This window comes from Eurytemora carolleeae, unplaced genomic scaffold, assembly GCF_000591075.1.
Source record: "Eurytemora carolleeae unplaced genomic scaffold, Eaff_2.0 scaffold2303, whole genome shotgun sequence".
Classification (NCBI taxonomy): Eukaryota; Metazoa; Arthropoda; class Copepoda; order Calanoida; family Temoridae; genus Eurytemora; species Eurytemora carolleeae.
Window position 1 is genome coordinate 5,898 of NW_019398191.1, and position 14,853 is coordinate 20,750.

Here is a 14,853-nt window from a genome sequence, read left to right on the forward strand (position 1 = left end):
ACCGGAAAGGTTGACCCGTATCCAGCATCCAAAATTTACTTTTTACCATAATTGTAATTGATAAATTTCAATTAGCCTTCTCTCTCTAAAAAGAAAGGTTTGATAAAAGAGAAGTGGTTGTCACAGTTTGCTCTTTCTCTTCTTGTTACCTGGCAACTAAACAAAGACAAAAATAACAGAGGAAGCCTTGCTCTCAACTGTTTAATTCTTCATAGAGATAGAGAGGTTGTATTTAATAGGAGGTTAAGAAAAATGGCATCATTTAAACTATAACCAGGAACCGTCAGACCAGAATGAAAATTGAAAAACTGTGTATTTACATGTTCGCAGCTGTGTACAGTTGTTTAGTACTGAGTGTACCAGATAATCCGAACCTGTATACATTTACCATAGATATGGTCAGCTCCATTCAGTCCTTTACAGCTTGTGTTACTCTCCAAACTTTTCTTACCAGCCATAATCAACAAACCTTACTTGGGGGACTTGGTATTCAGTTTTTGTTCGTAGAAGAACTATTTATTCTCCACTTTGCAGTTCTTAGGATAGTTACTAACTTGGCACATGAAGGTTTGAATTCATTCTATTGGGGACATCTGGAAATAGCCAATTATGTGCTAAACTCTGCACGAATAGGATGTTGTATTAGCAGTTCACTCCTGACCATGTCTGTATCCTGTCTTGTTCTTATTGCTAGTCCCGGTTTCTACCAAGGTATCAACAAAAAGCTTTACCTTCAACTTGCAGTGATGTTTAATGGGGTAATTTTTGTCTCAGATTTTACAATCAATCATGTTAGGTGCCTGCTGACTCACTCTAAAAACTATGAGACTCCTACTGTTTTGCACATGAGAAATGAAATCGGCATTGCTTTTCAAATGTCAAATCAATCCTCTTCCAATACTACTTCTTATGAAGAATTTCAAAAGCATACTTCATATGAAATGTCTACAGATTCAGAATGTACTGAGATCAAAATAGTTGCAACTATGCTTCTTCTATCGACTTTGATTGAAGTTATCAAAATCACCATCTACTTTTATCGAATTTATAGAAAAGCTATAAAAACTCAACCTCTACCTCAGGTTCTGAGCAGACTAACCCCACAAAAAAGAACTAATACAAGAAGATCCTTTTCATCTGGAGAACTCCAAAATGTAGCCAGGGGTAAAGGTTCACATGTTTTCCAATCAGCTTTCTTGGGTTTTAAAGCTATACATGACTCATCAGAATTACCATCTGCTTTACAGAATTCTGACACTGTGAGTGATAAACAAACGGAGAGGGCACATACCAGTGCCTTTCATAACCTGGATAATTTGGAGGTAAAAGAAATAAAGGGTATTGTACAATCATTTCAATCATCTAGTCCAGAGGCTTTAGATGGAAATGAAAAGCAGCGGTCAGTTTCACTAGTAAGTGATGAAGCTTCTAAATCTGAAGAAAGTCTGGCTATGTCTCAAGCATTTGACTGGAAAATGTTGGAAACTGTTGAGCATAAAAGAAGCCTGGTGTCTACTACACACCCCTTTGCCATGGTGCATAGTCAGACCACAACTTTAACAGAAGGCCAGTCCGACCTTGAGGCAACAGTGAGAAAGATGAAAGTTAGAGGGTGGACTGATAAACATGTTTCTCTACGGCAATTAAAAATAGAGAGGTTAGATGGGTTAGATGATCAGGAAAGGGTGATTTCTACTCAACAGTCATCTTCACAGGATTCAGTAGAATCAGGGACACCTGCTTTTCATCCAACCACAAAGTTTACAGAATGTACAAGTGAAAGGATAACTGCCAACTCAAGATCTATCAAGCAAAGAAGTCATTCTTTACCAACACTTTACTTGCTTGATTCAAAGGGCGGGAACATAAAGAAGGCACAACCAATCCGGGTTAAGGTTCCATGGAAGACACTGGTTTACAAGCCTATGAAGGAATTCATATTAAGGTCATCAACTGTGTCCTTTATATTAAGCATAGTTGGTTTTATTGTTTTAGTCAAATTACTCAGTATGCATGATGAAAATAGCACTGAAAGCTCATTGAAACTGCTTTCACATCTTACTAGAGCTTACATTTTAATATTACCAGTTTTTTTGGTGTTATTTGATGATCAGGTTGTGTTATATGCCAAAAGCTTTTTTGTAAATTGATAACTGTTTTCAGGGCAATAACGGGGGGCGGGGGGTGCACTGTGAGATCAAAGTTATGGTAAAATATTACTGAGATATGAGCACCTCTGTTTTAACAAAAGGAAAATGAAAGACCTCTTTGTCTGAAATATACTGAATTAAATGCACAAGAATACCAATAAATGGAACGAGACTTTAAGGACAACCTCTAACTTTATAAACTAAAGGATTAATTAGGCCTTATTCAAAAGATATTAGATTGCTCTGAGTAACCCAGCAATCTTTTTAATATCCCTAAAAGAACATTTTGATTGCAATCAGTCAATGATATAGATTTTTGAACTTTAGAATATTTATTCCAAGAAATCAATCTAACTTTTCATTTTTGTATTGTATTAATTTATCATCTTATGAATTGTACAAAATGTAATGCATCTAATAAATTTCAGATTTTATAAATTATTTTGTATAATATAATAATTTTGAAAGACATTTATAGTTATTTTTATTAATTTGGTTTATAATTTTGAAAAAACTTCAAAAATTAATAATTTTCATAAGGTTCCTGCCATCCCATACAGATAAGAGGTTTTTCTATTAACATGGTTCATGCAGTAATAGCTTTGATTTAGGGTTGTTAATTATAACTCAAAATAATGTAACATATCTTATTAATTCTTGTTTAGAACAAAACTGTTAATAGTAACAGGATACAGGCAGCCTTATTACATTTGAAATTCTGAGCTGGGTCAATCTTTCCAATCCCGTTTGTACTGTACCTAGCTCTATGAACAGGACTAGTCGGTGCAATAAGTTTGACAATTCATATAGGTTGAATTTACTTTTACTGAAGGGGCAGAGGGTCGTGAGGACGTATATGAGAGAAATACAATCATTAATGTTAAGATTATAGATTAGGGTTTTCACAAAAAGCATATTTCCTGTTTTTTAAACTTCTCACACAAACATCTAGTTAAAAGGCAAACTAGGGGATTAAAACACCTTCCGTTAAAGTCAAGAAACATAATACTATTGGCAGTGCAAAGTTTGTGTATTTTAGAGCTAAATTTTCCCCTATAAATAATTTTTACATTTTTTGGATTTTTAATTAATCTTTGGATGAAACTTAAATATTTTTTGCACATACACCTCTGTTGGATTGTGCTTTAGCAAGAAGAATAAAATAAAGTTGAAACAATAATTTTTTCTACACATTCAATCTTTTTCCATATTTTTTTAAAAGCCTTTTTGCCAAAACTTATCAACATCAGTAAAAAGTTTAAGAATATTAAATATCTCTGGCACACAGGTCTAAAGTTAATTGTATTTTTCAAAAACCAAGTCTTTTTGCATTTTTTTCAGAACCTATTCATCAAACGAGCCTCAATATGGGTCCCAAATGTTTGTCTTTGTTACAATCATACTAAACTTAAATGCATTTTTATACTTGTTCATTTAGTGAAATCTTAAGACTTTTTTACAATTTTTAGGTTAAGCTTTTTTCCTGAACTTTCACTTTTTTTAAATGTAAAAAAATTATAAATCCGCGAATTTTTCACCGTATAGTTTGATAATATAAGAAGAGAAAATGACGCAGAAAGAGCAACAGAGCAAAGAGGCGCGGGGAGCCTAGTTTGCTAAATTTTTCTACAAACCATTGAAAAGGTCTAATATCTAGGTCTTAAAGAATAACGTCCATTTATCGATGAAGCAGAAATTATAAGTGAAAATAATAAATTTTCTAAGTGAGAAACATTATTGTTATTCATTCAGGATTAAACATTAAACACAGATTTTATGCAGTAAGAGGATTTAGAGAGAGAAACATAATCAGTTAGAGTAATAAGAGTGAAGCATTTATAATAATTGTCAGCAGTGTACTGCCGGCCCCGGGAACTGTAGAGTAATTAGAGTGAAGCATTTATAATAATTGTCAGCAGTGTACTGCCGGGTACTGTAGAGTAATTCAGGGTACTGCAGGATACTGCAGGGTATTGTAGAGTACTTTAGGATACTGCAGTTGCATTACAGGGTACTGTAGAGTACTGCAGGGTATTGTAGAGTACTTCAGGGTACTGCAGGATACTGCAGGGTACTGCAGGATACTGCAGGGTACTGTAGGGTACTTTAGGGTACTGCAGGGCACTGCAGGATACTGTGGGGTACTCCAAGGTACAGCACTGCAGGATACTGTGGGGTACTCCAAGGTACAGCACTGCAGGATACTGTGGTGTACTCCAAGGTACAGCACTGCAGGATACTGTGGGGTACTCCAAGGTACAGCACTGCAGGGAGGGTACTGCAGGATACCGCATTGTATTGTATAGTACTGTCGGGTACTTTAGGGCACTACAGGGGGTACTGTATGTTACTGCAGATACTGTAGGGTACTCCAGGGTACTGACTGAAGGATACTTTAGGGTTTTTTAGGGTACTTTAGGGTACTGAAGGGTACTGCAGGACACTGCTGGGTACTGTACAAATAATGTTTTAGGATTTAAATATTAAATATTTTTAATTCAATTTAACAATTATTGATGCACTGCAGGGTACTGCACAAATAATGTTTTAAGGTTTAAATATCAAATATTTTTTATTCAATTTAACAATATTTTATGCACTGCAGGGTACTGCACAAATAATGTTGTAGGGTTTAAATATTAAATATTTTTCATTGAATTTAACAATTTTTCGTGAAAATTTTTATTATTCAAATATTAGAAGGTTAAAAAATGTAATAACATTTTTTCCTCGTAATAGAATTTTTACTGAAATAAAACTAACAATATTTAGAGAGCCCAGAAGGTTCTGGAAACAAACTTATTTATTTTTGAGAAGACTTATTAGTGTCTTATTTCATTAATTTATTATTATTGACAGAAAATCTTCAATTATCTTTACTGTAGTTTTGCATTCTTCATTCAATTTATACTTGATACATAAATTTCAACAAAAATAGTATTTTATAGAGAGACAAATATTATAACAGTTTAATTTGATTCACATTTATATACATTTACAACAAAATTAGTATTTTTGATTAAAGTAAAAAAGTAGCATTATATGTACATTATTAACCGATAAAGTAGGACAAGAATTACAAGAATTAGTAGTTTTAACAAATAATGCCTTTGGATTGTTGCATTGAAAATATTCTATTATTTTTAATTCAAAATTAGTTTTGCATCTATACATAAGTTTGGCTTGTCTGTCTGTTTGTTTATATCCAATAAACGTCAAAACGGCTAAACCGATCGGGCCCAAATATTTTTTGTAGGATCTTGCGTTTTAAAAATTTTTGTGAAAAAATTTAAAATCTTGAAAATCCGCAATTTTTTTTATAAAATCCGCGAAATTTTTTTTTACTTTGTTTTACAATGTTACAATGAGAACATGTTCACAATTGAAATAGAAGATGTGCGCAAAGCGCCCTAAAAGCCTAGTTATTAATAAAGGTTTAAGACTAAACAAACTGTTAACCAATATAAATATTTGTATTTACAAATTGTATAAAAACTCAAACTTCTGCTTTCTCGAGAACTAAGCTGTCAGGTCCTTCATGGTTATTAGACTAAAATAAATATAAATATATTTTTTCTTCTGTAACTTTTTTATAAGAGTCCCAAGTAAAAATAATCAATTTTATAAACAAAAAATACAAATTCAATTGTGATCAGACTTTTGTAGATTATCACCACTTAAAACTATGCCTACAGTCCCTTTAATATTATTTCATAAATTCACCTTTTTATTCTGCCAGACTTCTATTCCCCAGTAATATAGAAGAGCTCCTAGGATACCTCCAATATGGCAAAACACCATAGGAATCCAGCACCTTTAAAATATAAATTTTGCATGGGGACTTAAAGGGACAGACCGGATATGTAAGGTAGTTGAACTGAGAATGCAGTGTTGTGGATTCATTTTAGACATATAAAACTTTTTAAAGATCTGTAATTATCCTGAGTTTGATTGCAAAGTTGACGTTCAAAATCGTACTTTTGGGTGGATACGTTTTCAGAATTGTATTAAATAACGACGACAAAAAATATTGGCATATAAAAAAATTGTAATTGAAATTATTTGTTTACCTACATTTTAAATTCTAATGTTTAAGAATTATTGTTTTAAGATAATTCTTAGAAATTCATATGATATTTCATTTTTAAAATGCTTTGTATTTAATAGATTTTATGCATGCTTAAAACTAAAACTTTATGAATGATTTACTAGTATGTATAAAATATTTTAACATCATTTCACAATTTTAAACTAAATCATAACATCTTAAAAGTGATTGCAGTTTATTGTAGGTATGTTTTTACGTTTATTTGTAAATTATAAAAGAAGATTTTAAATGATTTACGCCCTTTTTAACCTCATATCACCAATAAATAGCTCATAAGTCACACATTTACCCAAAAACCTGAACAATCCCTTTAATGCTTACCATGTTTGTTTAGCTGTATAGATCTCTGTTCCCCAACCGGAAATAGAAAGAAGAACGCGTGGAGCAAAGTCGCGTGCTGGGTTTATAGCATACCTAAAACAGGGGTATATACACTAAACAGAGTGTCCCATGAAACATGACTGTAGCAAGACGACTTCAAGTTCGTCGTCTTTTATTATACAATTTGATGCACTTATTTGTTAACCTATGTTCACGCACCTCTGCCCCTTTACTAAAAGTAAATTCAACCTATATGAAGCATAAAGTCTGACCGCGTCAACCTTGTTGCACCGGCTAGTCGTGTCCATAGAGCTAGGTACAGTTCAAACTGAGACCGGAAAGGTTGACCCGGCTCGGAAATTCAAATGTACTACGGCTGCCCGTGTGTTAAGAAGTAAAATCCTCGAGTTAATAAACACCAAATTACTCATAGTCCTGGGATTTACAAAATGTGGTCTGCCTTTTTTCTTTCAATATTACCCTGCATTGTGTCCGAAGCATGCTCCGATAGCAACAACTGTTAAACCAACCAGCAGTGGACCAAGGGACTTGGATACATTATTGTTACCAGGCAAACCTAGCAACCTGATGGATATCAATCACACATTCAAATCAATCACCAAAATAAAAATATGAAAGCGGTTGGAACTTTTGTAAACATTATCCTTGTCATCGATATTCACAGAAGAAACTTTTAATTTTAAGCGACTTAGTGCTTAATCATAAATAGCGAATCTTTTTTTTCTAAATCACATATTGTGTCCGGAAAACATTTTTGTGACTTCTAATTAAGAATTAACTTAATCTATTTGGTTGGTTACATTTCGCTACAAAAGTCATGATTTTCTGTTTTCTGTTAGGGATAGCAGTCTGCACTCTCATTTACAGTCTTTGAAATATTTAATCCATGTGTTCCTATGGCCAGTACACAGATCAATAGTAGTGCTGTTCCTACAATCTATAAAACATAAATACGGATATGATTTTTGATTATTATTATTATTATTACCATCATTACAGTTAACATAACTTTCATTGTCATAATTATTATCATTTGTATGGTAATTTTATTTATTATCAATAACTTGAAAAGATTAGAAAAATGACTTGTATGTTTGAAACACCTATTTTCAATCTCATTTTAAAGTAGAAAGACACCAACTTCTATCTATAAATTTGGCTTGTCTGTCTGTTTGTATCCAATAAACGTCAAAACGGCTGAACCGATCGGGCCCAATTTTTTTGTGGGACATCTAGGGACCCCAGAGAAGGTTTATGAAAAATCAAAATTTCAAATATTTGTCTCCATCAAAATTCGATCGTCATTAAATTTTTTAAAATTTTGAAAATCCGCGAAATTTGTGAAAATCCGCGAATTATTTTTGTTTTGTTTTACGATCTGTACACAAAGAGAACATGTTCACAACTAATTTAGAAGATGGGCGCAAAGCGCCCACTAAGGCTAGAGAGAAGGGCGCGAAGCGCCTTGAATTTCTAGTTGAACATATTTTTGACATAACCAATAAAGGAAATTAGACTTCAAACACGGATGTACATAATTTAATAATCTTACAGGGTGAGTCAAAAAGAAAAGTGTGATTTGCGGCGTCTGGTGCAAAATTGTACCTTTTTGTACAACTCTCGACTGAACAGTGTTTTTTCAATATTTTTTGAAAATTTGTGACTTTTTCAGACCTGAAAATTGCGAATTTTCTTCTTACAATCATGCAAATTTTCTGCGATTCTGTGATTCAATCTTTTTAAAATATTAGATTTCGATAGAAAAAATTTATTTTCACATTTTTGTTTTTCTGAACTTTTTATTTTGAGAGAAAAAAAGGTTCGCGGATTTTTTTGGGCCATTACAAATTACAAATTTTCGAAAAATATTGAAAAAAAACACTATTCAGGAGAGTTGTACAAAAAAGGTACAATTTTTCACCAGGCGCCGCAAATCACACTTTTTTTTGACTCACCCTGTACATTCTTGTCTTTTTTTCTGTAACTGCAAACTATAATTTATTATGCTGCTTATCTTTAAAATTTATTCAAGGCATAATTTTTCGGAGTTTTAGGTTCGTCATCAAATCCTCATCCTTTGTGGGTAACCTTGTATTATTTAATCAATTCTTATAGAGTTTCTGCTGAACTGAGTTCTTGCTACAAACGTTTACTCCACTGGGTTGCAAAGAAATAGAGATTAGAAAATTAGAAGAGTTCAGATCCTTAAATTTTTTTTCTAAATATGCAACATGAAGATGCATTACCAAAAAGAAAAGTGGAGAACGAGAAATATAGAAATGTCAATGGTGTGTCACAAGAATAGGAGTGTTCACAGCAATACCCAATATATTTGCATCTACTATCATCAAATTATTTATAAAATATTGTTAAAATTAAGATTCAAAAAAAAATATGTAAGAAAAAGATCCTTAAACCTGATCAATGGCTCCCGACAAGTTTGAAATCCCATTATTGGGAAATGTTACAAAGATCCCAGCTGTCCCGTTCTCCCCAAGCACCTGAATCAAAATTGGAAATATGGGAATTTAAAACTGTAAAAGCTGATTGTTAAAGAAATTTAAGTCATTTCAAGGAAAAAACGAAGCGTGGTTTACTGCACAGTAATTTCCAATTTGTGATCTCCAATGATGGAGATATCTATAATGTGTGATCTCCAATGATGGAGAAATCTATAATGTGTGATCTCCAATGATGGAGAAATCTATAATGTGTGATCTCCAATGATGGAGAAATCTATAAGCATTTTGCCAATTACTCCATTTAAACTAAAGATGAAGTTTTTCTAGGAATTACTATAAACGTAAAAGTGATTTACTTACTCACTCACTCTTTCACTCACACTCACTCACACTCTTACTCACTCAATCACTCATTCAAACTCTTACTCACACACTCATTCACTCACTCACTCACTCATCTGTTAAATCAGAATATAATCAAACTTTGAAATATTAAGTGTATACAACAACATCAAGGTATAAAGAAATGAGCAAACCTGAAGTTCTGAACCGGAAAAGTTCACAATTGCCTCTCTATAAGTCAACAAAGTAATAGCGGCGCCTAAAAAATAACATCGTAAAGCAACAAATTTAATTTTTCGTTTTCAATTTTTTGGTAAAATGATCTAAATTTTCCGAAGAAATAAAATGAACATTAAACAAAATTTAACAAATAAAGTATTAAAAAACATTTAAATTTAGCAATGTAACTTATAACTTAAAAGCAAATAAAATCACTCAGTGGTTGGACAGCCGGTAATTAAAGTGATCTGTTTAAAATAAACTTTATTGAACTCACTCACTCACTCATCTGTTAAATCAGAATATAATCAAACTTTGAAATATTAAGTGTATACAACAACATCAAGTTATAAAGAAATTAGCAAACCTGAAGTTCTGAACCGGAAAAGTTCACAATTGCCTCTCTATAAGTCAACAAAGTAATAGCGGCGCCTAAAAAATAACATCGTAAAGCAACAAATTTAATTTTTCGTTTTCAATTTTTTGGTAAAATGATCTAAATTTTCCGAAGAAATAAAATGAACATTAAACAAAATTTAACAAATAAAGTATTAAAAAACATTTAAATTTAGCAATGTAACTTATAACTTAAAAGCAAATAAAATCACTCAGTGGATGGACAGCCGGTTATTAAAGTGATCTGTTTAAAATAAACTTTATTGACCCGCCGCAAAGCTGAGTCATCATTCATGGATAATAAAGGATAGTTATTAGGTCATAAATACTGTCTCTGTGAGCTTCAAAATGGTATCAATTTTCAAAGAAAAGATGTAAAGATGTAAAAATGTACATGACAACAGAAACTGAATAAAACATTTCAGAATACTTCAAAGAAAAAAAAGAATGAATTTAAACAATGTTTTGTTAAGATGTATGTGACGGCTAATTTAGTTAAAATGAATAAATATCAAAATAAATACAAAACGAGAATTTTTTTTAGATAAAAGTATATTTTTATCTCAATGTTATCAATTTCTACATTAAATACATATGAATAACTCAATCATCATCTTCTTTTAAGAGTTAGAAATTTTTTTATTTTATCTAACACTAGAAAAAAAACTGTAAGCCAAATAATTGTTTATTTAGCTGTTAATTTTGAATAAGGTATATGAATTTAGGCACTAAAAAAACTTTTTTTGCTAAACTATTGGTATGACATTGTAAACTTATAGCTCGACTAAAGTTTTGATGTTACTTCTTACGAAGAAAATACAAATGTAATTGTTTGAAAATTATAAATTTGAGTTTTTTCTCAATGGCTCTTCAGAAAGTGCAGCTATGATTGAAAATTTTTCCGTTCACAGTCACAAACCTAATTTTGTGACGGTGTTAGGTACTTTCCCAAAGGCATTTTCCCAAGAGCGACTTTCCATGTGAAAATTTCCCTAGGGGCAACTTCCCAAATGTGCAATTTCCCAAGCGGTAACTTCCTAAAGAATAGCATAGGCCCTCTTAGGCGCCGCAGGCTGCAATGGGGGCCGAACGCAACGACTAGGATTGACATTTAGGAAGTTGCCACTTGGGAAAATACCCCATGGGAAGTTGCCACTGGGGAAAAATNTCCCCCCAGGTAGAATTTCTGATCGGGTCATTGTGTACAGTGGCTGTACAACAAGAAGTCTAAAATTCCAGATGCCCCCTCTATTACTAATATCTCGATGGAAAGAACCTAACATATAATTTTTACCTATAAAAGCTCCAATATATTGGGAGATCATGTAGTGGGGAACTTTTTTCCAGGGGAATTTATTTACAACTGCTAGGGCAATGGTTACTGCAGGGTTCAGGTGTGCACCTAATAAAACCAGTTTTTAATCCTGGAACATTTTCTGTTTTCTAATGAAATCTAATCAATTTTTATTGATTATTTGTTTGATAAAAACAACTTCAGTCTAAAAGTTGCATGATCCGTGCCGGTAGAACATGTACTGTACATGCTTTCAGTCGTACTGTCCAGTTTGGTCTACCCAGTGTAGAGTCGACCCAGCATGTTTTATGCAACAAAAAAAATTGAACAGATATTCTTTTGATTATGATTTTAGAAGCGAACACAGATAAATAAAGGATTATAATATTTGCCTCTAACCCTAAATTTTTGCATCCTCCATCGTTGCAACCTAGGAACGAATTTAATGAATTGGAGAGATCGCTGAACGACCTACATTCAAAGAGAATAGAATATATATAAGAGTGGAATTTAGACAATCCCTTGGTATGAATTTTGTCAGTTCCTTTTAGCCTGCAAGGGAGTTCAAAATGTACAGATGTGAAATGTCTTTGTGAAATGATCATTGGTCAATTATGAAACCAGCCTATTTGATAATTTGTTTTTCTTTTAATATCCATTTTAGATTTTATTTCTAAAACATTTAGTTGAAGAAAATGTTATACAGTTGGAGTTTGGACCCATAAAACTCTGGAAGAGAAGGTCGAAATTTAAATATGTTTCATGTTTGTTAAACTAATTAGTTAAACTTATAGCTTGAGTCTGAACACAGTTCAACAAACTGTTATACTTTGTTTACCCATAAAGAACAACGACCATTTAATTCACAAGATTCTGGAGCTCCCTAAAATGTGGAGGGCCATTCATGAAAATAACCACTGCAGACACTGTGTAACTTTAGATTTTGTAGGAAATTTTAGAGACAACTGATGTTCCAGGGCCCAAAAGGTTTTATAGCACAAAAATGTGAAGGACACCTTCAGTATGGAAACAGTACAACAAAATGGCCGTTTTATACCTTTTTTCGAGTAAATTCCTCTCTAATATATATTCTATTCTCTTTGCCTAAATCCGGTTCAAATCCTGAATCACCGGTTCAAATACTCATAAATCTTTAACTTTGAATCTATGATTCAGGATTTGAACCAGCTGTACGTTGTTCAGTGACCTCTCTCTCTCTTTCATAAAATTCGGACTTATAGGATGTAAATTCTGAATAATCATTGATATCTTGATCTAGCAGTATTTAATAACGATCTAGCACATCAGGTTTTAAAGATTGAAGAAATAAAGAATTCGAAAAGAGTTGAAAACTCAATTCCTTTGTTTAGTTTATGAATCTGGGTNCAACGAAACATGGTAGTTGAGAGATGTCGTCTTTGAATCTTGATGCTATTTAACGACAAAATTTGTATCGTGACTTATTTTATATAACTGGAGGCTCTTCTTAGAAATATTTATAATTCGCGTAACCGTTGTCTGATTCACATATTGTCCTGGGTTAGCTATCAAAATTCAAAGACGACCTCTAGGTCATCTTTCATCTTTTATGTATAGTGGGAATACACTGTATACCTGATATAGGAGCTGAAGCCATGATACCAAGAACTACCCCTGCCCCCCATCCAACATTAATTGAGAACATATTTCCATTTTCTTTATGCGACAAAACAGCCTAATATCAGACATGTGTTATTCATAGAATTTCAGTTTTTTATTTGTGTAATCTTCGAAGCAAATTTACATTACTTGGCTTCACGCTCCTTTAAAGGGATATACCGGCTATGTAAGACTTAGATGAACTGAGTATATGCACTGTTGTGGAAAGCTTCTTTAGGATTCATTTGATACATACAAAACCTTTTAAAGATCTGTAAATAGGGTTATTAATCGTTTTTGTAAAAGATCTTTTTGTTTCGTTTTCAAAAACGATCGTTTCGTTTTCGGAAAAAAACGATAGTTTTTAAAAACGACCCACTCGATTTTTCAAAAAGAGGATCGTTTTTGAAAAAAAATTTTATTGACAATTATGTTAACGATCGTTAACGAAGGGGTCGTCGTTAATGATCGTTAACGAAACGACGAATTTTATAAAAACGATCGTTTTAAAAACGACCATTTTTAAAAAACGAACTTTTGAAAAAAACGATTGTTTTCAAAAACAATCGTTTCGTTCTCGATTTTTCGTCTGAAAAATGAAAACGTTAACATCTCTATCTGTAAATCCTAAGTTTGAGCTCAAATTCGACGTTCAAAACTCCTACTTTGGGGGTGAATACGTTTTCAGAATCTTTAAAAAGTTTTAAATGTCTCAAATGAATCCTAAAGAAGCTTTCCACAACACTGCATACTCAGTTCATCTACCTAACATAGCCAGTCTGTCCCTTTAAATGTTTTTTTCATAATTGAAAAACAAACGTTTTTATTTAATAATTGATGAATTTCCAAAATTTTTAAAAATTGACAATTTTCTAGTAAAACGTATTCGATTTTAAATTTGTGTAAATATAAATTTTTTTTTACACATATCGGGCCCAATTTTTAGGCAACCTGCCCTTTTATTAAAGAAATACAAAGAGAAAAACTCGAAAATATAAAATTACTTTTTATTCATTTCTTACAGATTTTTTTTCAACTAATTATGTTATTTATTAGTTTGCACAAAAATAAAATATATATTCTCTAAAACCAGGTTCACCTGAGCTACACTTCCAGTGCCAAAGCTTAATATCAGCATAGTTCCGATTATCTCAGCTGAATTTGTACAAGTTGGAATAACAATTTTTCAAATAATCTATTACTTGAATTTTTTAAGATTTAAATAAATTGTCAAAAATATTGTTTAAAATTTAAAATATTCTGAGTCTGAAGCTGTGAGCCACCTGGGTCATCACTTGCATTTTACAAAATCTAAAACCCCCTTTATACTTGTCCTAAGAATGATCACGAACTTTAACTTTCACTAAAAAGTTTTTTTTAGTCTACCAGTATTGCCTACAATGCAGTTAATTTTTTTATTGTTGTTTTGTTACGGTTATAAATAGCTAATCAAAGTCTCTAAAAATATGCTCAATTAGCAATATTGGGTCGTAAAACTACAATTTATATGTTTATTATTTACATAGATTAATTAAAATAACAGATAGAACACTAAATGTCGTCTTTTCAAGATTTCTGTGTGTTTCGTTCACAATAACCCTAGAAAACAGACGCCCAAAGGAGTTACACGTATTTGGCGTGGAACAGGCTCTCTGCCTGTCTTTGTTCTAAACCGACTTAAAAGGCGACTAAAGAAGTAAAATAATTTGACGTTAAAGTAAAAAAAGCTGGAGTTTTCTTCTTGAAACCCTGGGAGAATGTTTACAATTTATGTTTGTTTATTGTGCTTTAAAAGTCAATTATTATTTATTAGGTGTTATCCCAGTGTTTACAGATAATAAATCAAATTGTTATGATGGCTTGTTTATTATGATTTCTAATGAAACAAGTAATGATAAACAT

At 32.2% G+C, this 14,853-nt stretch overlaps 1 protein-coding gene across 1 annotated transcript; it reads right to left on the reverse strand.

The window, feature by feature from the left end:
• Window positions 1–5,500: 5,500 nt before the first annotated feature.
• Window positions 5,501–14,150, reverse strand: LOC111716980 (aquaporin-3). Its single transcript, XM_023492493.1, has 10 exons — window positions 14,051–14,150; window positions 12,928–13,027; window positions 11,314–11,421; window positions 9,991–10,055; window positions 9,018–9,101; window positions 7,495–7,537; window positions 7,060–7,156; window positions 6,580–6,672; window positions 5,874–5,964; window positions 5,501–5,700 (listed from the first exon to the last, which is right to left on the reverse strand). The coding sequence occupies exons 1-10, from the start codon at window positions 14,087–14,089 to the stop codon at window positions 5,647–5,649; spliced, it is 774 nt and encodes a 257-aa protein (XP_023348261.1). The 5' UTR covers window positions 14,090–14,150; the 3' UTR covers window positions 5,501–5,646.
• Between the last annotated feature and the right edge of the window lie 703 nt (window positions 14,151–14,853).

Excerpts from the sequence above, each read along its gene's own strand:
- LOC111716980 (XM_023492493.1), bottom strand. The coding sequence starts at position 14,089 with ATGCTGATATTAAGCTTTGGCACTGGAAGTGTAGCTCAG. Across the intron at positions 11,422-12,927 it reads GGCTTCAGCTCCTATATCAG|GTGCACACCTGAACCCTGCA; the intron begins GTATACAGTGTA and ends TGGTTTTATTAG. Across the intron at positions 9,102-9,990 it reads TTTCCGGTTCAGAACTTCAG|GTGCTTGGGGAGAACGGGAC; the intron begins GTTTGCTAATTT and ends ATTTTGATTCAG.